The following is a 24,584-nucleotide window of genomic DNA, read 5'->3' on the forward strand; positions in this document are numbered from 1 at the left end:
ACTTACTCAGTAATTTGAGGGGACTTACTAAAATGGAGTAGGTAAATGTGTAAGCATTTGAGCTAGCAAGAACCAAGTCCAGCATACAGGAAGTGTACACAGTTGCAGAGAGGACTGTCATATACTTCTGTTGCTGAGATCTGCTTTTAATAATTTATTTTCCAAATGTTTAAAATGTGCTGGCTGCCACAATATTTTGGAAATGGCTTAGTCATTTAAACTGGCAAATGTAGCCTTTCTACACTTGGGTTATTGAGGCTAGCAACTTGCACACTGTGCTGGCCACAATTCAGTGTTGGTCAAATGGAAGTGATTTAGCCACACCTGCAAGGAATGCTGTGCTAATAAAATATGCAACTCATTAAACTAATCTCCCTTGTTTTGTACAATGGTGGCAAGCAAGATAATGGCTGCCAAGGGGTGTGGTAGAAATTGGGGTGGTGTAATATTTCTAAAGGCAATAGGGAGGGGGTGGTAAACATTGAACTCCAGTGCTTAGCAACTATAATTGTTATTGCCAGTGCCTATACTGTGTGTGTATTTCAGGTTATCTCCAAAACAAGGGCTAGACGTTGAAATTTATCTACAGTCATGCCTCAGGTTGAAGTTGCTTCAGGTTGAGCGTTTTCGGGTTGCGCTCTGCAGCGACCCGGAAGTAACAGAACGGATGCCGTTCGTATCCAGAGGTACCACTGTATTTATTTTTAATAGATTTTACTACATACAAAAATTTGCATGCACAGGATCTGGGAAACTTATCAGTTATTACTTTAAGGCTAGAAAATATAGATTGATAAACCCAGTTCTTTTCAAATGTGTCTATGGCTACAGACTTGATCTACTTGTACAAAACTTGGTAGCCACTTTAAGGGTGCTGCTAAGAGTTACCCGGATGCAGGTGGCACTGTGGTCTAAACCACAGTCTAAACCACAGAGCCCTAGGGCTTGCCAATCAGAAGGGGGGGCTCGAAGTTCATGATTATGAAAGAAATTGACTAATCAATATTTGACATCATTAGCAGCCGTATATCTTTTTCTACGGGTTGGTATATAGTCTGCAAACCAAGCAATTATGTGTGTACAGAATACTTTATTAGCATTTACCAGGCATTCTTACCTGTGTTTCTGGGAAGAGTTATTCTTAAGGGAAATCACCAAGCAGCTGCAACCCAAATAGATTTCTCTCCCCCCGCCCCCACCCTTCGATCCAAGGGAAAGTGCTCTGTATGGGTACTTAAGCACAAAAATTATCCCCAGAAAAGGCTTACTGCTTAGACTGCACTCATGGACTGACTGGAAGCATGGAGCAAATGTTTAGTCTTCATAAGCATTCTTTAGAAGAGCCTTCCCCAACCTGCTGCCTGCTAGATGCTTCAGACTTCAACTTCCATCATTCCAGACCATTGGCCATGCTGGCTGAGGCAGGTAGGTATAGTAGTCCAAAACATCTGGACAGCATTGGGTGGAGAGATGCCTGCTTTAGACTCTTAAAAGGCATTACCTGTTTCAACCAGCTTGGCTAAGCCATGCATGGGAGCAAACATGCGGTATATGCTAGAGATGGTCAAACTGATACTAAACTTTTCTAAATCTAAGGAGTTTATGGGACACATCTGAGGAGAAGTATCCGTTTTACTTTCCTCTGATTTAACAGAAGTATGGCAGATTTGGGCCTATAGCACCCTGTCTCATGTAAGGCACCAAACAGATGTAACACCACTTAGGCAAAATAAACTAATTTGAAGACAGCTGCTCTTATTCCTATCTGCAATAGGCACAAGTCTTTGTAAGCATCAAAATTCTGAGAAGCAAAGAAAAGATTTCCCATCAATACGGAGACTAATAATTTACTAAAAGGATCAAAGCCAGTTTGAGAGATGCAAAACGGTACAGAAGTGAGCAATACTCATGTTACAAATCCCGTGTTGCCATTTGACAATTCTGATAGTCATCATACCATACAAAAAATAGGTTAAAACAAATGTGTGGTTGTTTTTTTTAAAAAAGAAACCTATTTGCTTTGATAAAAACAAAATTTTGGATAGAGAATGCAAGTTGAAAAAGAATTTCAAAGCCTTTGTGTGCTATAACTATCGATGGGCAAACTCCCCTTAGTAAGTCTCTGCACCCTCCTTCTCAAACTCTGAAAATAACGTGGGCCCTTTCAAATCCAGTTCTGAGCCTATTTGGTCTTGATTTTATTGGTAGTACAACAAGGTTTGAGCCTTCCTGCAACTTTCCCAATGATATCTAATGCTCCTTCAACCACCTTTCTGTGTCCTCCCATGTTTCTGTCCCCTACACTTGTCTTTGTTGCTGCTCCAAAAGGGGCAGTTATGGCAGGACAAGTGAGGGAGGTCTCCTAATATCTAGCATGCTGCTAAGGCTGGATGCCAGAAGTACTGTTGAATAATGTCATTTCCCAAGGGTTGCTAACATGAGTCAATAGCCATTAAAGCATGAAGCCACCGTAGTGTCAGGTATGGAAGAGATACTTCTTTTATTCACTGCCAGAGCAGCAAAACCTAGGAGGGGGGTTAAATGGCTTCAGTTCTACTCTAGTTTGAATTTTAATGCTATCTTTGTATTGAGCATTACAAAGTCGGCCTAGACCAGTCTTTCACGCTGTGGGCAGATGGATCCATCACTAGCTGTAGCATGTTTGAAGAACCGTTCAAAGTCTTGCATCCTTTCTTCAATATGAAAAGCAGGTTTTCCGGAGGTATGATCAGCGTAAAATTGACTCTGATGTTGCAATTTATTGCCAGCGGGCCAGGCAAGCTTTTCTTCTGCTGTAGGTCTGATTCAAGGCACACCTTATCTTCTTTTTACATGGGGATCATATCTGAATGGAACAAAACAATGTATAAATGCCTGGTTCTGAAATCCAGTAAAACTGAAAACATAGTCACATGACCTGCAAAATGTCTATGTAGCGGACTGAGTGACCATAGACCAGTTATTGCTTCTTGGCCCAACCTGCCTCATAGGGTTGTTGCAGTCACAACAACCTGAGCTTGGAAGGAAGCTGGAACATAAATAAATAAAACCATTAAGGAGCAGTTGAATCTCAAATCCATTAGCAACAATGCAACCCACTGCTGAAACAGTCGTATCTTTATTGCGTGTTGAATATTAAGCAGTGCTGAGGCCACATGGGGCCAGTGTGGGTATCAGAGTGACTGAAAAGGCCCACATGTCATACCTCTGATGGCAGAACACAGAACAGGGTCTCTGATGGTGATGTGAGCACATGTGCAGATTGTATCGGAGACATTTCTTCTGCCATTAAGTCTCAGACCCAAAAAGGGTGCCGACATGCCCAGCAGGAATTTGGGACTGCCTGAACCAAGGGTCTCCAAATACTTATGATATGGCATATTCCCCAAGCTGAGTGGTCTTTGCAAAGGAACACATAAAAGGAAACAGACTAATCCAGGGTGAATTAACATTTTACTTTACTTCGATACTTTCTGGGCAGTCTATTGCTGCACAGTGAGCCATGCATTATCACGCACACTGCTTCTTCAGATTTCCAATAGACTGAGTGTAGAAGTTTCCACCATATGATCAGAGGCTTCCTGCCTATTATCACCCAACAGCAAGAGCAGTTTGCAACTGACAGCAAAAATTATTGTCACTCATCAAATTTGTCAATAAAAAAAATGTTAATTAAAAATTCTCATCTTTGGGTTTTCCTTCCAGAAGCAAAAATGAGGCAGAACGTTGTCCTTGCTTCTTAATTCTGATTTTGGTCTGCTCTGAAGAACCAGGTATTAATTTGGTGTATTTATTTATATATTTAAAAGCTAGCTATGTCCATTCTATAGTTTGTTATTTGTTTGGAGGGAAGAACAGACAGTCACATGCGGTTTGAGCAAACATACAATGAGTCCTTGGACTCAGCTATATAGCTGCAAATAAAACGTTTTAAGTGCAATATACAGCACAATGTGACACTAGATGGCAATGGAGAGCCTTATGGAAAATTCAATGTGTTTTTTAAAACACTTTTTAAAAAAGCATTTTCAGAATGTTTTTATATGTGTGTAGATTCCACCCTTGAGTCTGTTATGGGGAGGGGGGAACCCTCACCTGAAGAGGTCATCTGCAAGCGAATCTTCTTTTGCTTGGCGACTCTGTTCCTAGAAAAATAAATGATTCTTTGAGAACTTCTGCCAAATATGAACTGCTCTGAACCAGCATGATTTGGGTGCAGTCAGGCATTTACACATAAATACAATGGGTGATATCCAATACTGCATGAGCTCAAGGAAACAAGGGATATTCCCTTCCATCTCTGCCCCACTGCATACTGCCTGCCCGTGCCAAAAGGTCTCTTCTGAAGATCCTACAAAAAGGCCAGGGATGTGAGGACAGTGGGGCTGCAGTGGGAGTGGGGAAAGTGGGAAGAGGCCACTTGCAAGTGGTCTCCATCCAATTTTCCATGATCTTCCACTTCCAATGCAGCCTCTCACCAAGCCAGTGTATGAAACACTGACCTACAGCTCATGATAATGACTGTGATAGCTCAGTTGGGTTAGAGCATGGTGCTGATAGTGCCAAGGTTGCAGGTTATTTGCTTTTAACTACTTCATGCTCCTCACCTCCATTTCTTGCCTCAACCATTCTTCCATCTCAGAATTCTTTCTAGCATGATGAGCTATCAGATCCGATCCCCCAATAATGTATGGAAGTTGTCCTGCTCCAGGATAAGCTACCTGTCAAATGGAAAGATGTATTAATCTCAACTCTATTTAACTCAGGTTTCAAACTGGGGCTTCAATGCGTTTACAAGTCTCACTATGCAAAGATGGAATCCGAAACAGCTACTTACTCAATTCAGCTGCAAAGAAGCAGACAAGGGTGCCCTTTGTCATTATTGCATTCTATCGTTTGAAGAAAACTCAGAATACATTAAATACAGTTGTTGAGTAATATTCTTTAATTCTAGGTTTGGGCTGTAGAGCAGGAGGCATTATACAAACTATGCAAGTTTCAGATACATTACAGGAATGATATAATACAGTTATAAATACAATTATCCACTTAAAAGTGTATATCTTAATGTTTCTATTCAAGCTTAACAACATTACAAATGGATTCTGACCGATCTGCTCTAAGTTTGTCCTTTTACAATACCAATTTCTGATCATTCCCAAAGAGTGCAATATAATTTAAACATAGAAGCATTCTGCTTCAAGATACCCTTGCAATAGCTTTTAGGACTACATTTAATTCAGTCCTCTATTCCCCAACACTGTACTGCAAACCTCTAGATTAAAAGACACACCCAACCAACCAAAACCAGAAGATGGTCAGATTTAGCTAATACAGACATACTTCGAAAGTCGAACGGAATCCGTTCCAGAAGTCCATTTGACTTCCAAAAAGTTTGGAAAAGAAGGCGCGACTTCCGATTGGTTCCCGATTGCACAGGCTTGCCGGAAACAATAGCAGAAGCCGCGTTGGACATTCCACTTCCAAAAATATGTTCGAAAACCGAACATTCGATTCCCAAGGCATTCAGGAGCCGAGGTACGACTGTATTTTTACACCTTTTCTGTATGTTCTAAGTTAATACCCTCTTGTGAGTTTAAAAGCATGTACCAACCTTTTTAAACTTTTTAAAGTTGTTCAGATGTCCATAATCTATTTTTGCAGAGCAACGACCATCTTTCCTTGGCTGACTAACAACCAATGATCTAAATTCAGTCAGCAGGAGCCTGCTGGGCAGATTGCTAGAGTCATTCGCACATCTATCAGGATTCTTATTTAGGAGGGGGGAAAGAATTAGAGGAATTACTGAGGTTATTCTAATCAAGCTTGTTTATTACAATAAACATTTATTCTTCATCATAAGATTGTAGGTACAGTACTTAGTCATCTATTTTCTGAGATGGTATTTGAAAACATTTCCAAACTTTTTCTAACTAAATCAGTTTCTTCAAGGAAAACCAAAATCTCCCTTTAGCCATTTAATGAACTATGAAATATCTGCATCAATTTATACATTCACTATCTTCACACCTTTCACTCGTTTTCTACATGACAACAAACTTGCCTGTTCCTCCTACAATGTAGGACAGGAAAATGGGTCTATTTCCTAGTTCTCTAGCAAACAATGAAAGTTTGATAGTTTTAATTAATAATTGGGAGGAAAGCGAACAAATAGAATGCTAACAAAATAGTTTAAAGACATGCTATTTTTTTAGATATATTTTCAAAAAACTAAATGTCACTAGCCGTAATATTGGAGTATCTTTTTAATTTAAAAGAATGCATTTCCTACCACATTACTTATTGCAAAAATTAAATACACGAAACATTAACATGAAGATATTCCTTACATTGGAGTCATTCTTTGCAGAGCCTGGTGATTCTTCTCTTTCTTGTTTCTGGTTTAAAACTGGAAGCGACTGCTTCTTTTCTTGCTGTTTAACAAAAGGTATTGGTAAGTGTCTAACATATACTCTATACCACTACAGTAGAATTAGGCTGAAAACTGTAGGCTGAAAGCTACTTGTTTGAACTCTAGCTAGCAAATGCTGAACTCGTCTGTTTCTGACTACTCCTCAAATAGAGGAAATAACAAATGGTTCTTCTGTCAAAGTGTGTGGTAGCTCCCACACGAGAGAGCTGAAATAAATTACTCTGAATGAAAGAGTTCTTCAGCTTGGTTTCTCCCAAGCTAAAGAAGCCTTCTATTCAGCAGAATTTATTTATGGTCACAGCTTGCAAAAACAGAACTTGACTTGTTACCTAGTTCTTGGTTTTCAAAGTGAAATAATTTCACAGCTTTAAAGTATAAAAGAAGAAATAATCACTTTCATTAATGAGCAACTTTAATACTGCTGTTGTGCAGAGCAGTGTGGCTGATTTACTGTGGCAGCACAATAAAAGAAGGATGTAGAAGAGTCAGTACATACTCACAAAAAATCTCTAGGAGAATAGTGTGAAGTTATTCAGGAAAACAATTCCGACCCAACAAAAGTAGGTTTTCACGAGAGGTCATTAAAAAAAAATGGATAAAAGCTATTTTACATAGTAATGTAAGAAAAACCCAGCTGGATCATGCCAGGGGCTCATGCAGTCCAGCATCCAGTTATCACAGTGATCAACTAGATTCCTATGGGAGGTCCTGCAAGCAGGACTTGAACGCAACTGCATTCTCCACACTTGTGATTTCCAGCATAATTCAATATAGACTTCAACATACATAAACCTGTGGTTTCAATGGGACATAAATGCTTTTAATTGTGCAGTGGATTGTGACTAGTTTTGTTTGTGAACCTTAGGTGTACTAGGCGACCACAGTTCTTCCATGTAGAAGTTGTAAAGGAAAACAAAAGCTTTAAAGGAAAACAAACCTCTCTCTCCACTGTGAGTGTGAGTATACCAAATGCCAACACTAGCAGAAACAGGCACATTGCATCGCAAAATCTGTTTCATGTTCAATGAGCACATGGAGTTTCAAATATATAAAAGGATGTCACATAGAGGAGGGAGAAAGATTGTTTTCTGCTGCTCCAGAGAAGCGGACACGGAGCAATGGATCCAAACTACAAGAAAGAAGATTCCACCTAAACATTAGGAAGAACTTCCTGACAGTAAGAGCTGTTCGACAGTGGAATTTGCTGCCAAGGAGTGTGGTGGAGTCTCCTTCTTTGGAGGTCTTTAAGCAGAGGCTTGACAACCATATGTCAGGAGTGCTCTGATGGTGTTTCCTGCTTGGCAGGGGGTTGGACTCGATGGCCCTTGTGGTCTCTTCCAACTCTATGATTCTATGACTCTGTGCCCAGTGGCTTCCATCCTTACGACAAGAAAGCGTGTGCAAAAACATGAAGTACATGAAGCTGCCCCTCAAGTGAAGCACATGGGGAAATCTGAGTATGCTAGAATGGAAATGCACACATTTGGGGGCTGGGGAGGAAGAAATGAGAACTACACAAAAAATGGTGAAAGCAACAAAAAGGAATCTCAACCTGAAGGGGATATTTACTGATACTGCCCGATGCTCTAAATCAATGATTTAAATATTTTACCATGTTACAGAATATTTAGCTAATCACTTTACCAAATATATTTTTAATCCATCAGTGGCTTGGCCCTGTTCTAAATGTCCCCCCACTTTGGCAGATCTGAAGAGTAGTTCTATGAAGCCCACCCTCTAAAATTCCAGAAGTCTGAGTACAATATATACCCACCTTGTTATCCCTCCTGTAAAATAATATAAAGCATTTATATTCTTCCTTCTTTTATTGATACAAATTCAAAATAATTTTATCTTTATGCTAATAGTCTAAAATTGAGGTTTATTGCATCTCTGTGTGTGTGTGTGTGTGTGTGTGTGTGTGTGTGTGTGTGTGTATGAGACAGAAAAAAAATGTCACTACCTGAAGTCTCCCAGTCTCCATATCTGAATTCTCTTCTTTCATTTCCAATTTCCTTTTCTTCTTTGCACCTTGAGTACTGCCTTCACCATGATTTCCTATATCGTCTTCCCAATCCAGTTCTTGGCTTGCAAAGACAAGTTCTAACGATGCTTCGTCTTCTATTGAGTCTTCCAATTCTTTTCTCTTTTTTGATGCAACAATGCTTTCATTATTATTATTTTCTAACTGGCTAGTCTCCGCAATAGACTTTCTACTTCCACCTATACAGGACTTGACTGTGTTCTGGTCCAAGGTACATGACCCTTTTTGAGATCCTCCTGCCTTGCTTTCCCACAGCCAAGAAGTTACAGGCTGAGTATGACTAGAAGCCAGTGATGACTTCTCTATCTTTGCATATTTAGACTGTGATGTTTCTTCAACCTCATCCCTTTCCCTTGAATAGAAAAAAAAAAGCATTTTAGACTTTCTCTTCAGATTGAGGGAGAACCTAACATCGTGCCAGTGAACATGATTGGTCTCCCAACCCTCTAGAGCAAATGTTGCTGGTGCAAAGGAGGGAGGAAAGGGACACTTAGTTCCTATTTGCACAAGCAGAACATCACAAATGGATATACACAGAAAGATCACAAACACACACTTGTTCACTACTCATCTTTATGATGAATAGCTATGAACCTAGACAGACTGAATCCAATCAAGTACAACTCAGATGGCACTTGTAATAATTATAGCAAGCATTTAACTGTGCACTGTAGTGTCACTAATTTCAAATGGGATTCATCGTGATGGCATCCTTAGGAGCAATCAGCAAAAGGTAGCTTACTCATAAGCAAACTTATTTAATTAAAATGTAGCACTGATTAGCATTATTCAGGCAGCTTCTTGGAGCCAGCATGTTATCAATATGCATTCTTTGTGAGGATTTCACATATTTTCAGTTAACTATGGAACTGAAACATCTGAGATCTTTGAAAGCTAAGTAAAGACCAAAAATTAGGGAATAAATATTAGAACTAGCCTGACTGCAAGAGATTTATGTGAACATACCTTTTTTTGTTAACTGTCTGGAAGTAGTTTTTAATTGAATTCAATTGTTGCTGTGAATCGCCCTCTTTGTTTCTCCTATTCCCTGACATTTTAGAGGGAGAGGGCGAAAGGCTACTCTGGTTAGTCTCGGGCCTTGCATTCAACCTGGGTAATGTAGCCCCAACATTCACAGTGCCAGTTCCTGCTGGAGTCTCATTAACAGTAGTTGTATCCAGTGGGTAAGTTTTTTTCCTTTGTTCCTTGATAGGAGTTGTTGCTCTCTTTCTGTTCTCTCCTGACACTTCCATGCTGTGTAAACAAGGAGAAAAGTAATAGGTCAGAGCAGGAAATACTAAGTCAATGACCAAAGCCTGTACCATACATTACATGATCTATAATCCGTTTCTCAAATTTCTGGTTATTCTGCTGATCCCTAGAAATGTGAGGTATCTGTAAGGTCCATGCATGGGTTGCACCTAAAGATGAGAATTTCTTGCTAGATTGAAGCAAATGAATTTCTTTTCTTTCTCTTTTTGCCAGCTACGAGGAATTTGAAATTTCTCTATCATCATCTGCTATAGGTGTAGTAACAGGCGTGATGGCAGCGATTGATATAATCAGGCATTGGCTGAGGGTCCATGAGCTCAGATGGGCCCCTCATTAATCTCATCCTCACTTGGCCACCCACCTCCCTACCAGTACCCTGAAATGGAGGCATAGTAGTAACTGCATTTTAGAATGGCAGCTGCTGAGCTCCCCTACATGCATGCATCTTTGTTAGTTCCTTAAAGGGACTTGGGTACAAAGCACTATTAAGTATGCTTGCAAACAAAGGGCATGGCCACTGGTGCTGCATGTCTATGACTTTGCTCTGCTAATCCTGGGTGGGTTACACACTTAGCAAGTGAAAGGAAAAGGAAAACCATTTCTCCCCTTTCCATTGTTTGCTTGCTTTCGTCCACCCTCTTCCTCAACTTGCCCACCGAAATCGCAGTGGCAAGGCAAAACTGCAGGAGAAGGGCAGGGCCTGAGGAAGAAAAATCTGCTCCTTTGCAAAGTAGATGTTACCTACCAGTATCAGTAGGGATTGCTGGAAAAAATTCAAAAGCGCAGCAGCACACACCTGCACACACTCTAGTAATGCTTCCAGACACTATTTTTTTCTTCCATCTGGTACATACCAACTAGTTTGCTTTCCTTCTGATTGATTGATTGATTCCTTTCTATCCTATTTGCACTTTCTTGCTTTTCTCCACCTGTCCCTCTGCCCACCTTTCTCCTCTCTCGAGCTTCCTATGCTCCCCTCCAGCAGCAGCTTCAAAAATGACTCTTCTTTTTTGAAAACAGCTGACTGTGTCAATAATAACTGGAACTCAGTAAATCCTATGTGGTCTATGAAATGCTACTATCACTGTGACTAAAGCTGCGGTCCCAACCATGTCAACACAGCAGCGCTCCCCGGTAAGTGGAATTAGGACTGCAGCTTGAGCACCTGAGGACCTCCCCAATAACAGTCTGTACAGAACACCCTGCTTAATTTTGGGAGGTAAGAGAGAGGTATCAGGGCTCAAATGCATCAGCAAATTCCACCTTCTGATCAGCAAGCCATTAGTTCCTAAATGGTGCAGAGGCAAGATTCCAAAGCTACAGCAGACTACACAGAGTTCAACACTGCCTCTGCATGTTGATCCCTATCAAGATGCCTCCTGTAAGTTTGTTGCGACTTTGGCTGACTTTTTTTTAAGAGCAGAAATAAAATCCTAAAATGCCACTCTTCAGTCATCAAAAACATTCCTTTGTTCATTGTTTGGAAGATGCAAACAGTTCTGTCACCAAAGCAGCTTCCATATCACTTGTAAATCTTCCTGGATTTATAGTGCAATGCTATAAATGCTTACTCAGAGTGAAGCCTCATTGAGTTCAATAGAGGTTACTCCTAGACAAGTGTATGTAGGAATGCAGCCTAAATATTCTAAATCTAAAATGCAGCCCTAAATGTGACTTCTGAGTAAACATGCATAAGATTATACTGTTAATATTATTTTAGCATGCATTCTCACTGATGTCAAGGATTTCAGCAGATACACGCCACAATCACTAAATATGCATACAGTGGTACCTTGGTTCTCGAACGTCTCTGTTGACAAACATTTTGGAACCCAAACGCCAAAAGCCCAGAAGTAAAGCTTCTGTTTTCGAACACACCTCAGAAGTCAAACGGCTTCCGCTGTGTATTTTTCAATTTTCTCAATTGAATTTGCCAACAGCCCTTTCGCCTCGGTTTTCGAACATTTTGGAACTCGAATGGTCTTCCGGAACTGATTACGTTCAAGAACCGAGATACCACTGTATTTATGTAGCAGCAAGTAAACACAACAGAATGCATTTCTGAGCAAACATGTAGGATTGTTTTAATTCTGTAGTGCCGAGTAATAGCTACCCTTGGTTCTGATTTTCCCACCATCTGCAATTCTCCCCTCCCCCACATTTAATGTGTAATAAACATACCACATTTTGCACCATGTGGCTAGTGATAGTCTTGCTCTATTTCCCAATTGTGTGTACATAATATACCCTGAAGTTATATGTCAAGGGTTCCACTAACACTTGACTGGACAAGACCCTGGGCTGGCCTTGGACAGTGGCTAGAGTGTGGGCTACACTCCTCTGAACTGTTTGGAAGAAGGTGGAATATGAATGAAATAAATAACACTGGTTTCTTGAGTGCATGTACACAGAAAAGCAGTATACAAATAAAATGACTGAAGTGTGTTTACATGAAATGTTGCATTTTTTTTCCTGCCTTAAAAACCCACCAGGCTTTTTTTTTATTATTTTACAAAAGACAAGACAGATGCAGTACTGAAAGTTACTCTCCATAAACTAGGAGTCCCTATCTTTTGTAACTTCAGAAGATTAGAAACTCAAGAATCTACCCATGCAGTTTTTGGCACATGATGAAAATTTTCATGTGAAAATAAAGGCATCACAGTCAGACTAAGTGTGGCTTGACCATGAAGCCATATTTAGAAATAGCAGATCAAAAGAGCTCCTGCTGGTACATTACCATGTGTCCATCAGTCGGTCCATTTCTGTGTCAGCTACGTATGCTGCAATGGTGGGCATTACTGTTTCATCTACTACTTCACTTTGAGAAAGGTTTGGTCCTGTAACAAGTGGTGCTGATGTGGGTTTTACACCTGCAGTTTAAAAGCAGCAAAGAAGAATAAATATTAACATTTTAAAACTATATAAATCATGCCATTTCAGACAAATATTATTCAAAAATATATTTTTGTGCAACTCTTCCTATTAAGAAGTGTCCATTTATCTCCCCATCTTGCTTCTTCGATACAGTGGAACCTCGGTTTTCGAGTGCCCCGGAAGCCGAACATTTCGGAACCTGAACGCCAAAAACCCAGAAGTAACTGCTTCTGTTTTCAAACATGCCTCAGAAGTCAAACAGCTTCCGAGGCGCATTTCTCATTTTTTTCAATTGAATTCTCCAACCGCCCATTGCACATCAGTTGTCGATCATTTCAGACAATGAATGGTCTTCCAGAATGGATTACGTTCAACAACTGAGGTTCCACCGTACTAGTATTTTTACAACGCAACTTAAAAACCTTTGGTTTGCTATGCAGGTTCTGGTTTTTTATTGTTGCTAAAAAAAAAATACAAGCATATTGTCATTAAGATCACCATGAACACATTCAGCATCAAGTTATATTTTCATCAAATCCCATGCCAAAAAAAAAGTTCAAACTGAAGACATTAAACAAGTCATATAATTTAAAAACTTGACCTGACTATTTAATACCAAAACCTAAAATCTAGTATATCCTCTTACTTAAAATTCTATTGCATGAGGCGTCTGAGCATCCTAAAACTAAGGGCTAATCCAGAACTAATACTATCCAGTGCTCAACCATACCTAATGAATTGGGAGCAAGTCTCTGGCCTCTCCCATATAAGCAAATTAATTAGAAAAAGAAGTTACAGAGTTATGCTGCAGAAAAAAATGGAAGTGAATGAAAGTGAGATTCAGCTTATTTGCTGTCAAAACTGGATACTAAAACTGGTGCTTTTTACTTTTCCAATTGAAAGCTATCTAAAATCTGTTAAATCTGCAAGCAAAAAAATGTAGGGTCATCAGTAACATAAGGCTATCTGTAGTCCTAAAACAAAGCACTCTTAAATAATATGCTCCCTCTTTCAAGCTGTCTGCTGAATTCAGTTCCTTAAAAGTAAAAAATGCTGAACAGATTTTTAAAAATAGATTTTAAAAATTACCTGCATCTAGTGGAGTTTGAGGATTACAGTATGTTTTTGTGGATGAAAAAATAACTGCTAGACCAATTTCTGCCTCAGCTATTGTCCTCCATTGCTTCCTATTAGAAATAAAACACACTGTCAGAAAAACAACTGGAAGTCATTCACCAAATAACATCCTTGGAAAATAATGCTAAAACATTACAGCAAAGGAACAGACTATCATGCAGGACGCAACCTGTGAATTGGCAAGGGATGGATATCAGTGTTTGTTTAAAAAATAAATGGCATTGTAACAAGACTCTGGCTGGGTTATAATGAAGGGTGAGCTATCTCCCCATATTTTAAATAAATAAAATGGCCCAAGGGAAATTGTCAGTGAAACATTTAATTCTATTAACCTGCAGTTTCCTGCCTACATTCATTCATATTCAGACTGCACATGTATAACAAGTCTGGAAGACACTCCAGATGTTGTTAATTTATAATCACTATGTATATACTGCATTTTATTGAAGCATCTCAGGGTGACTGAACCCAGTTTGCCATCAAACCCCAGCATAAGCGCTAGTGGTAATAGGAGCTGTAATTCGCATCATCTGGAGGACCACCGTCCATTGGTGTCCAAACTTTTTTCAAAGAGGGCCAGATTTGATGAAGTGAAGGGCCGTGGGGGCCAACCAAAGGGCCAACCAAAGTTGTTGAGCTTTTTTTTAATTCTAATTCAGCTACAATCGTTTCTTGCATGTGATAGAAATCTATGGACTTACTTTAACATTAGATATGCACACATATTCTACAGACCCTATTTGTATCCGTTATGGTTTTAAAGCCCCTCCAACAACAAAAAAACAACCTCAGTACTCAATTACTAATATTTCAGCAATCCTACCTTTGGAACACAGCTGTGATTCTATCCATCCATTTCCTGTCCAAGTCAGAAATGGATCCTTGAGAGTTTGTCAACCCTACTTCAATGACACAAATATCAGGTGCTACCAAAGAAGAAACAATCTCTGCTTCCTCCGTTATCAGTTTCGCTTCTCCTCCTCCAAGTTTAATTGCTGCACTCAGTTTTGCAAACTAAAATTAAATACAAAGCCCAAAGGTTCAAAGAACAGAGCTCACATTAATATGACACATTTCTATAATAAGCATACCATTTCATAACTTAAGAAGTAATGTAACCAATATGAGGACTCTACAAGTGACAATAAATGCAATGGTATATACAGAGAATGTTACAGGTGTGTTTATTGCTATTTCAAAGGTTTCTTCTTTATTACCATTTTATCATATTACCTTGTCTACAAAGACTATCAACTGCAATATGGAACCTGTCATCCGCCAAATGTCGCTGGACTACAAATGCTGCTGGCTATTGCTAGCTGGGGTTGATGGAAATATAGTTCAGCAACATCTGGAGAGTGACAGGTTCCCCATCCCTGATTTATTTCATACAACTTGAGTTCCTTTAGCAAGATAGGAAAGAGTCAGGCAGGTTCTGCATTCTAAAAAATGCCAGAGTACCCACTTTGGACACTACATTGTACACACAGTAATGCATGTGGGTGCATGCAATGCAATGGGGGGAGACATGGGAGGAAGTGGGCAAGCCCAAGACCTTCTTCCAATCAGAGAACAAGCCCTTGGTGGTCTTTCAGCCAGTTCTCTGCTCACTTTTAAAACCTGTATGTTCAATGTGCCTTTTGTTAACATGAATGCAGCTCAACAGATGACTCTGAATAAAGACAAGTAGAAAATTGACTGAAAAGACAAGTTCTGAGCTCCAATGAGTACAAAAGCCCTTAACTTGGGTTACAAATGTTCATATATCAAATAATCTAATTTAAATGTCTTTGTTACTTCTATTTTTCACTGCTCAAGTTGCTTTGAGGCACTTGAGTGGAAGAAAAAATGACAAATAAATAGTAGGGGCTCAGGTTTTTATAAGAAGAAGTATGGACACATCAGTGGCTCCAATCGCTACATCACAACCCCCAGGGACCCAATCTCAACATCTGCACACTGAGCGGGGACACCTGCAAAAAGGCACCTATGAAAGAGTAGCTGGACATGCATATGTAATCCATGTGAATGGGGATCCCTGTGTGCATTCACACACTTGATGTCCATGGATGACATGAATAATAATAATAATTTTATTATATATACCCCACCCATCTGGCTGGGTTTCCCCAGCCACTCTGGGCAGCTCACAGCATATATCAGAACATACTAAAACATCAAACATTAAAACCTGCCTTCAGGTGTCTTCTAAAAGTCAAAGAGTTGTTTATTTCCTTGACATCTGAAGGGAGAGTGTTCCACAGCCAATACTGAGAAGGCCATCAGTAGGCCAAGCAGTGCAAACCTTCTTCTCATTATTGCATTATTGTACAACATTTAAGGAGGGCTAATGAGTACACAAAACCTGTGCTATTAACATAATCTCTGCAGATCAAAGTATTTTAAATTACTTTTGTCAAGCTTTGAACAGTGCCAGTTACCTGCTTAGCAGTTAGAAACACAAACGTTTTTCCTTTGAATATTGTTCTTCTTAGGGGAGAGGTTGCCAGATCTAATTTGTTATTCTTAACACTCAGCTCATCAATAGGAGGGTAAAAACTGTGAATGGAAGAAATGATTGTAAAAATGTAGCTTACATTTTACACTACTATTAACTGTCATTCATTTCTACATTGCTTACCTAGTTTGAGTACATCTGTTTTTCTATCCAACATCTAGCTGGTTTACTATGTTGTATGCAGTGTTGCACACAGTAATCTTGAGGCATTATCCATTTGCACACAGGCTCAACAATAAAGGTCTTCTGCACCCATGTAGCATGTAGTCCTAGAGCCCAGGCATCACTGAACACATGTTCATTTTTTCTCTATCCAGCCCCCCACTCCCCCGCTGAACGCAATCTTGAAGTCAGTCTTGGACAAAGACAAAGACCACAACCATGCACCCTAATATTTGATTACCTATTTGATTATCTATTTGATTAACAAAAATCTGAAAACTCCACAGGCACGTTTTTATGACATGCCCACTGTGTATAACCTGTCTGCAAAAAAAGTTCAAAGGTTTAAATAAAAGTTGTGAATTCAAATTACATAAAAAAATAAAAGCTGTTCCATACAGTTTATATGGACGGTAGGTCCTCTCTAGAGGCAATATAAATTTTAGTTTTAATTGAAGTTCAAAGCATCACAAAACTGTTCATTTTATTCATCAGCAGAAATAATTTAACATGAACCTGATCTCAGATTGTGAACTGAGATATATTTTACCAAAGCAATTATTAACTACATAATTTATTTTTAAAGCAATGTTTTGTTAATGTTCATATTCCCAAGAGTATTTGCACCACTTCAAAAGATATTACCAAAGATATCTCTATAGCAACCTGTGAAAATGAAGACGAATCAACTCGCATAACATCCAAAAATATCCTGTCATTTCCCCAAGAGCTCATAGCAACGAGTCAGCAGTACAACACTTTGCCAATTAAATATAATTATACTTAATCTTCCTCACCGTGGAAAGACTTTGTTTCACCTAGTCTGAAAGAGGAAATAGTTAAAGACCATAGCTGAGGAAGTCTTCACTGGATCGACATGAATTGGGAAGTTACAAACCAGTACAGAATCCTCCTTTCCTAGACAAATAAATAGGAATTGCCTAAGCAGCTCCAGATACCCCAGGGTGGTGTTTTATTTATTTGATTAGAATACTTGCATTCCACCAAAAGGCTCTCAAAATGGCATATATAAAAGATTTGCACAATACAATCACTTTCAAAATGATTTGCACATATAACCAGAAATAGCATGGTGAGAGTTGGAGTACAGCAGGCATGGCCAAACTTGGCCCTCCAGCTGTTTTGGGACTACAATTCCCATCATCCCTGATGACTGATCTGTTAGCTAGGGATGATGGGAGTTGTAGTCCCAAAACAGCTGGAGGGCCAGGTTTGGCCATGCCTGGAGTACAGCAACATGTGGAAAGCCAATGATCCCCTACTTCTCCACTAGAAGATTACAGAAGGTGGTGCTGGGAGACAGATATTTTTCCTTATTGAGTTCCACACAAGTCTATGCTATTATTTGTTATGGGAGCTTTCTTGTGGAGTTCTACATGGGTCTAAGAAGTTGTGAAAGTGTCTATTCTGGATACTCTCTACTTAAAGACGTGTACAGATGCATGAAGAATTGCTACCAGTCAGTAGACAACAGTGGGCCAGAAATGTTTCTGCTATACTTCAAGAACATAAATGCTCCATATAATTTCGAATGTGTGTAAACATATGATTTAATCTGATGACGTATAAAATTACACTATGGCATAGATAACTATAGCATGTATGTTATGCATCATATTCAATTCATGAGCATACATGACTTGAATACGGTTATATCCAGTGCTTTTTTTTCTAAAAAAAATGTTAAAGGGTACTCTCATTTTCCTACTCATACAGTATTGGAATACTGCCCCTCAATGAGGCCAAACTTAGATTCACAAAATGTTTAGGGGTATGCGTACCCCTGCGTACCCCCAGAAAAAAGCACTGGTTATATCTAAGCAGGGCATACTCCAGGACTTTTTAAAGCCAAGTGCTACATAGTAGAACATAATAGTTCAAATTATAATTATCAAATCCTTTTTAAATCTAGGGCGTGTATTATAACCTATTACCTTTCAGGTGTTGGTAACTGCTGCTTCGCCTGAATTGCTTTGATTAATTCATCAAAATACTCTGGCTTCACAATCGGTCGACCACAGATCAAGGCACATATTGCCTAAAGATAAAGCAGATCATCACTACCATAATTTACAATAGTACAAAAACACTACACGCTCTCTCTAGCCTGTCCTCATTCCCAGCCTTTCACTCACATCTCTCCACCCCAGTCTCACAACCCACTGGTTAGTGGTACCCTCTGGTTAATGGTACCCTCCTAAAACAGAAAACTACAACCCTTTTGCTGCCATTGTCTGTGAACACCATTCTCACTGCCTTCTCAATTACTCCCAGCAGCAGCACACCTTAATGCTTCCCATATAACAACAAACTCTGTCAGGATAGTTACCTTCCCATCACTCCCCAACACATCACTACCAAACTGAGCTCCATAAATTACACCAGGCTTCCTCAACCTCGGTCCTTTAGATGTTTTTGGCCTACAACTCCCAGGATCCCTAGCTAGCAGGACCAGTGGTCAGGGATGATGGGAACTGTAGTCTGAAAAAGCATCTGAAGGGCCGAGGTTGAGGAAGCCTGAATTACACTCAACTTCTAAGTACCTCTAAATCACTCATCTCCTTTACTCATATGCTTTACAGAAGCTTTCTTGCTAACTCTCTACAATTCAACTTCTCTTCTCACTCCTGCACTCAAATCCAAAGATTTATGCCAAATCCACACCCTCCTATATCCTAACTTCATTGTGATTATCTTTCTATTAAATTGTTCATTGCATGGCCATCAGTGTCAGCTCCAGATCTTCTGGAATGCCAAAAATACACTCCCTCTTATTTGACTCCATAATGGCTATTTGTAATCCACTACACACCTCTAAGAGTAAACCCCATGGAACATATTGGGACTTCCAAGTAATTATGTGCATGACTGCATTGTTAAAGCATCTTTCATATACAAAGATGCCTCACAAAAAATGTCACAATACTCCAGTGCCTGCTGCCAGGAAGTCTCAATTTTCCAATGAAATATTAAAGTGAATTGACAGGAAAGGGAATACGAAAGAACGGTTTGCGGCATATAGGACTATATTTTACTGCAATGCACAGTTCAGAAAAATCAGTATTACGCTTGCATATCAGATGCACTTGAAAAGTCACAACTCACCTTAACTGTAAGTTTGACTGAGTCCATAACAAGATGAGTACATCCTTCTTTCCACTCATTCACTGCATGGCCTCCCAGCTGTAGAATATTTTTACTTAAAGCACTTTTCTGTGAAACAGCTAAGCACGAAGAGCACACTACCAAAGGCTCGTAGAATATTCTGCAAAGTAGTGTTAAAAGAAACACACAAAATTATTACTTCATTTAGTTAAATAATAGCAACTGTGTGTGAGGTCCATTTTTGGGCAAGGTGATTGAGCGCGTGGTTGCTGAACAACTCCAGGCACGCCTGGACGATGCGGACCATTTGGATCCCTTCCAATCGGGGTTCAGGCCTCATCATGGGACTGAAACTGCCTTGGTCGCGCTGGTTGATGATCTCCGGCGAGCTAGGGACAAAGGTGAGAGTTGTTTCCTAGTTCTGCTGGATCTCTCAGCGGCCTTTGATACAATCGACCATAACATCCTTCTGGACCGTCTAGAGAGGCTGGGAGCTGGGGGCACTGTTATACAGTGGTTTCGCTCCTTCCTCCTGGGCCATGTTCAGAAAGTGGTGGTGGGGGATGAGTGTTCAGACCCCTGGGCCCTCACTTGTGGGGTGTCTCAGGGTTCCGTCCTCTCCCCCATGCTTTTTAACATCTATACGAAGCCGCTGGGAGAGATCATCAGGGGGTTTGGACTGGGTGTCCATCAATATGCAGATGATACCCAGCTCTACCTCTCTTTCAAATCAGAACCAGTGAAGGCGGTGAAGGTCCTGTGTGAGTGCCTGGAGGCGGTTGGGGGATGGATGGCGGCTAATGGATTGAAGTTGAATCCTGACAAGACAGAAGTACTGTTTTTGGGGGACAGGGCTGGTGTGGAGGACTCCCTGGTCCTGAATAGGGTAACTGTACCCCTAAAGGACCAGGTGCGCAGCCTGGGAGTCATTTTGGACTCACAGCTGTCCATGGAGGCGCAGGTCAATTCTGTATCCAAGGCAGCTGTCTACCAACTCCACCTGGTACGCAGGCTGAGACCCTACCTGCCCGTGGACTGTCTCGCCAGAGTGGTGCATGCTCTAGTTATCTCCTGCTTGGACTACTGCAATGCGCTCTACGTGGGGCTACCTTTGAAGGTGACTCGGAAACTACAACTAATCCAGAATGCAGCAGCTAGACTGGTGACTGGGGGCGGCCGCCGAGACCACATAACACCGGTCTTGAAAGACCTACATTGGCTCCCAGTACGTTTCCGAGCACAATTCAAAGTGTTGGTGTTGACCTTTAAAGCCCTAAACGGCCTCGGCCCAGTATACCTGAAGAAGCGTCTCCACCCCCATCGTTCTGCCCGGATGCTGAGGTCCAGCGCTGAGGGCCTTCTGGTGGTTCCCTCATTGCGAGAAGCAAAGCTACAGGGAACCAGGCAGAGGGCCTTCTCGGTAGTGGCGCCCGCCCTGTGGAACGCCCTCCCATCAGATGTCAAAGCGATAAATAAGTACCTGACATTCAGAAGACATCTTAAGGCAGCCCTGTTCAGGGAAGTTTTTAATGTGTGATATTTTAGTGTATTTTTGGTTTCTATGGAAGCCGCCCAGAGTGGCTGGGGAAACCCAGCCAGATGGGCAGGGTACAAATAATAAACTATTATTATTATTATTATTATTATTATTATTATTATTATTATTATATTATTATTATTTACAGGGAGAAGTCCCTGCCCTGAGGAGCTTATCAATCTAAATTTGACATGGGAAGTAACATAGTGGTTTCAGTTGCATGTAAAGGTACCCCTGACCGTTAGGTCCAGTCGCGGATGACTCTAGGGTTGCGGCGCTCATCTCGTTCTATAGGCCGAGGGAGCTGGCGTTTGTCCGCAGACAGCTCTCGGGTCATGTGGCCAGCATGACTAAGCCGCTTCTGGTGAAACCAGAGCAGCGCATGGAAATGCCGTTTACCTTCCCGCCGGAGTGGTACCTATTTATCTACTTGCACTTTGACATGCTTTCGAACTGCTAGGTGGGCAGGAGCTGGGACCGAACAACAGGAGCTCACCCTGTCATGGGGATTCGAACCACCGACCTTCTGATCAGCAAGCCCAAAGCACCACCCGCGTCTCTCAGTTGCATGTACTTAAGCTCAATTACAGGTTCAGCTACAGTGAAGCATAGCATCTAAGGGGCTGTGGCAAAGGTTTCATAGAAAAGGCGGATTTTGAAAGAAGTAAGAGTTGGCACCATGGGAGTGTTCTAGGAGGCAGTTCCAACTGTACAGAACAGCTAAGGTGGAATATTTGAGGGAATAGGAGGCCTTCAGACAGTGGAGGGAGGCAGAGCTACAGAAGCAAAGATTATGGCAGGAATGTATCATGATCTAAGAGTAGAGACATTTGCAAGGGATCTCACACCCTTTGTAAGATTCACAGCTGAGAATGACTATTTTTGTCCATTTCTAATTAGCCCTCAGACATATTCCATGACTTTCAAAAAAGCATAGCCATGAACATTTTAAGATGAGCACAAATTGATCTTACCTATACTTGCTTCCAAAGACTCCAAAAGTGACTCTGTCACCGGACCTCAAAGTTCTAGTAGTACCATTTGCTAGTTTTTCTTCATTAACAAAGGTACCATATTTAGAAGTGTCTTTTAAAGTTAACACAGGAAATGTAGAAGACCGACTCTGAAAATAAAAATAAAAATAACATTTCAGGTACCAACAATAGCAACTGAGTTCATTTTAGCCAAACCACACATCATGGTTTGTTGGGAGTGTAACAATCTATAGGCAATATTTACTCTTGGCTTACTGATTGTGGTTTGTTGAAGCAAAAGAAAACACAATTATTCATTTGGATGTAATACTAAGCAAGGGATCAAATGTTTTCCCTATGTTTCACTCAGACAGAGGGGTTGACGGCAAACAATTATCTATAGTTTATTGTGATATGCAAACTGGGTCATTGTGTTTTTTGTTTCTAGCATTAACCCTCTATCTCAGCCTTCCTCAACCTGGTGCTCTACAGGTGTTTTGGACTATAGTTCTCCTAAGTGACAGCCAGCACAGGAGTCTTAGCCCCAAATACCAGGAGGATGCCAAGCTAATGAAGGCTCCTATATCTGGTAGCCACATTTTTCATTTGGTAAACATATTGAGTAAAACACATTCAAAACATAATCTTGTTAGATGAGGTCTAAAAATCTGGGAGCAGTAAGAAATTTATCTGTGACTTGACTGAGGCAGTGCTGTATGCTCTATAACTGCATAAAGTACGATAAAAATTGCAAGATGGGTGTGATTGACCCCAAACCACTCCCCTATTCATAATGCTGTACATTTGGTACTTACAAGGTTCACTTGAGGGTGACTAACTGAAAGGACTGCATGGCTTCGGCTGATGGACTGATCCGCTTGAATTAAAATGGCACAATTTCTACGTCCGACAACATACTCGACACCAACTAAAAGGTGGTATGACTGTCCTGAAATGGGAAAAACACAACCAAATTTTAATTAACCTCTGATGGTATAACGCCGATTTTAATCTTTATTCATGTGGATGGAGAGTTGGAGACAGGACTTTAGCCACCCCTTCCACCAAGGACGTGGAAAATCTGCGCCCCCCCCCATATTTTGCTGGACTACAACTCCCATCATTCCTTGCTCTTGGCGATGCTTGCTGGGGCTGATGGGAGTCGTGCTTCAGCAATAGTTCCCCACACCTGCTCTCAATGCGAAGCCCGACTCTCCCCACCCCACCCCAGTTTTCCAAAGTTAACATCGGCTAATTGGCGAACTGCCGCTTTTCCAATCCGCCCAAACGCGGCGAGCCAGGACAGGCTGAACCAACCAATCAACACGCAGAAGCCGGAAGACGGTAGAACCAACAGGCGTCAAAGCGGAGTGAGACCAGTTGCCCGGGACACGCCCCCTCCCCCTCAGGCTCCGCTCCTCACCTGGCCCGGACTCGTCAGCTGGGCTCAGCTTCCACATCCTGAGCCGGAAGGAAGCGGCCGGTGGTTCCCCGGCCCGTCTCGCCTCGCCTTTGTATCCTCACCAGCTTCCCCAGCCCCTCTTCTCCGCCTCAGAGCAGCTGCCCGACGCGACGCATCTTCTCTCCACACCGCGCATGCGCCTTTCGAGGAGGCTGGCACAGCGACGACATCGCGAGAGTCCAGACTAACAGAACAGCACCTCCTACAGAGAGCGGAGGGAAGCCCTCCGACAATTGAGCGCATGCGTGACCTTTTCTCTATTTTTTTTTTTAAAGCAAGTTTAGTAGTAGGCTAGTTCTTAAGGGAGCAGAAGTAGGAAAATAGTTGAGACGCGGTTTCCCGATTCCCTTCGTTTTCCCGGAATGTTGAAACCAGACCTGTGTCTCAATCTGAAATATTACAAGTCTATCCCTAGATATGGGATAGCTAAGGGGTGGGGGGTAAGGGCAGGGCTGTTGGTGGACGATTTTTCCCCCCATCTGGTAGTGAAGTGACTTCAAAGCAATCCACTTCGATTTATTGCAGCCTAACAGGATGGCCCATCTGACATTTGTCGCGCACGTACCCGCGCACACATGAATTTGTAAATGTGTCTGTGCTTGGCTATCTTAAATACATGACCTTTCACACACTCTTTCAAACACGTACATTTGGAGAGGATCCCTAACTTGGCAGAGAGAGAGAGAGAGAGAGAGAGAGAGAGAGAGAGGGGGAAGAAGACCTGAAATACAAGACAAAACTGTATCATTACAGGATGTAACATTTTACATTGAAATACGGGACAATCCTGGATGAATACAGGACAGGGGGCAACGCAGGCGGATGAAGGTTACTCTGCGGCCAGGAAAGGCACTCTGCGGCCAGGAAAGGCACTCCTGCTCTCCATATGACTCCACTTATGCGCCTGCTTGCTTGAAAAGGTTGGATTGCTGACTGGAGGGGAAGCAGCTCTAGAGCAATTCAAACTCATTGATAAATCTGCAGGCAATGAATACATCGGCGCAGTGGCCATTCAAGTTTTCCAAGCGAGGTGGGGCGTGGC

The 24,584-nt window shown here is 41.2% G+C and overlaps 1 protein-coding gene across 2 annotated transcripts; it reads right to left on the reverse strand.

Annotated features, from left to right (window-relative positions):
• Window positions 1–1,070: 1,070 nt before the first annotated feature.
• NBN (nibrin) lies at window positions 1,071–23,739 on the reverse strand. Of its 2 annotated transcripts, none has more exons than XM_083623280.1 (16): window positions 23,504–23,739; window positions 22,896–23,029; window positions 22,081–22,229; window positions 19,570–19,729; window positions 18,399–18,502; window positions 16,205–16,322; window positions 14,587–14,777; window positions 13,716–13,813; window positions 12,490–12,622; window positions 9,444–9,731; window positions 8,397–8,829; window positions 6,351–6,434; window positions 5,611–5,770; window positions 4,608–4,717; window positions 4,096–4,145; window positions 1,071–2,845 (listed from the first exon to the last, which is right to left on the reverse strand). In XM_083623280.1, the coding sequence occupies exons 1-16, from the start codon at window positions 23,538–23,540 to the stop codon at window positions 2,818–2,820; spliced, it is 2,277 nt and encodes a 758-aa protein (XP_083479406.1). In that variant the 5' UTR covers window positions 23,541–23,739; the 3' UTR covers window positions 1,071–2,817. The 2 variants fall into 2 exon arrangements, with proteins under 2 accessions (XP_083479406.1, XP_083479405.1); XM_083623279.1 differs by having other exon boundaries at window positions 4,608–4,721; window positions 5,615–5,770; window positions 23,504–23,685.
• Window positions 23,740–24,584: the final 845 nt, after the last annotated feature.

The sequence above is a fragment of the Podarcis filfolensis genome, assembly GCF_964270895.1.
Source record: "Podarcis filfolensis genome assembly, chromosome: 7".
Lineage (NCBI taxonomy): Eukaryota > Metazoa > Chordata > Lepidosauria > Squamata > Lacertidae > Podarcis > Podarcis filfolensis.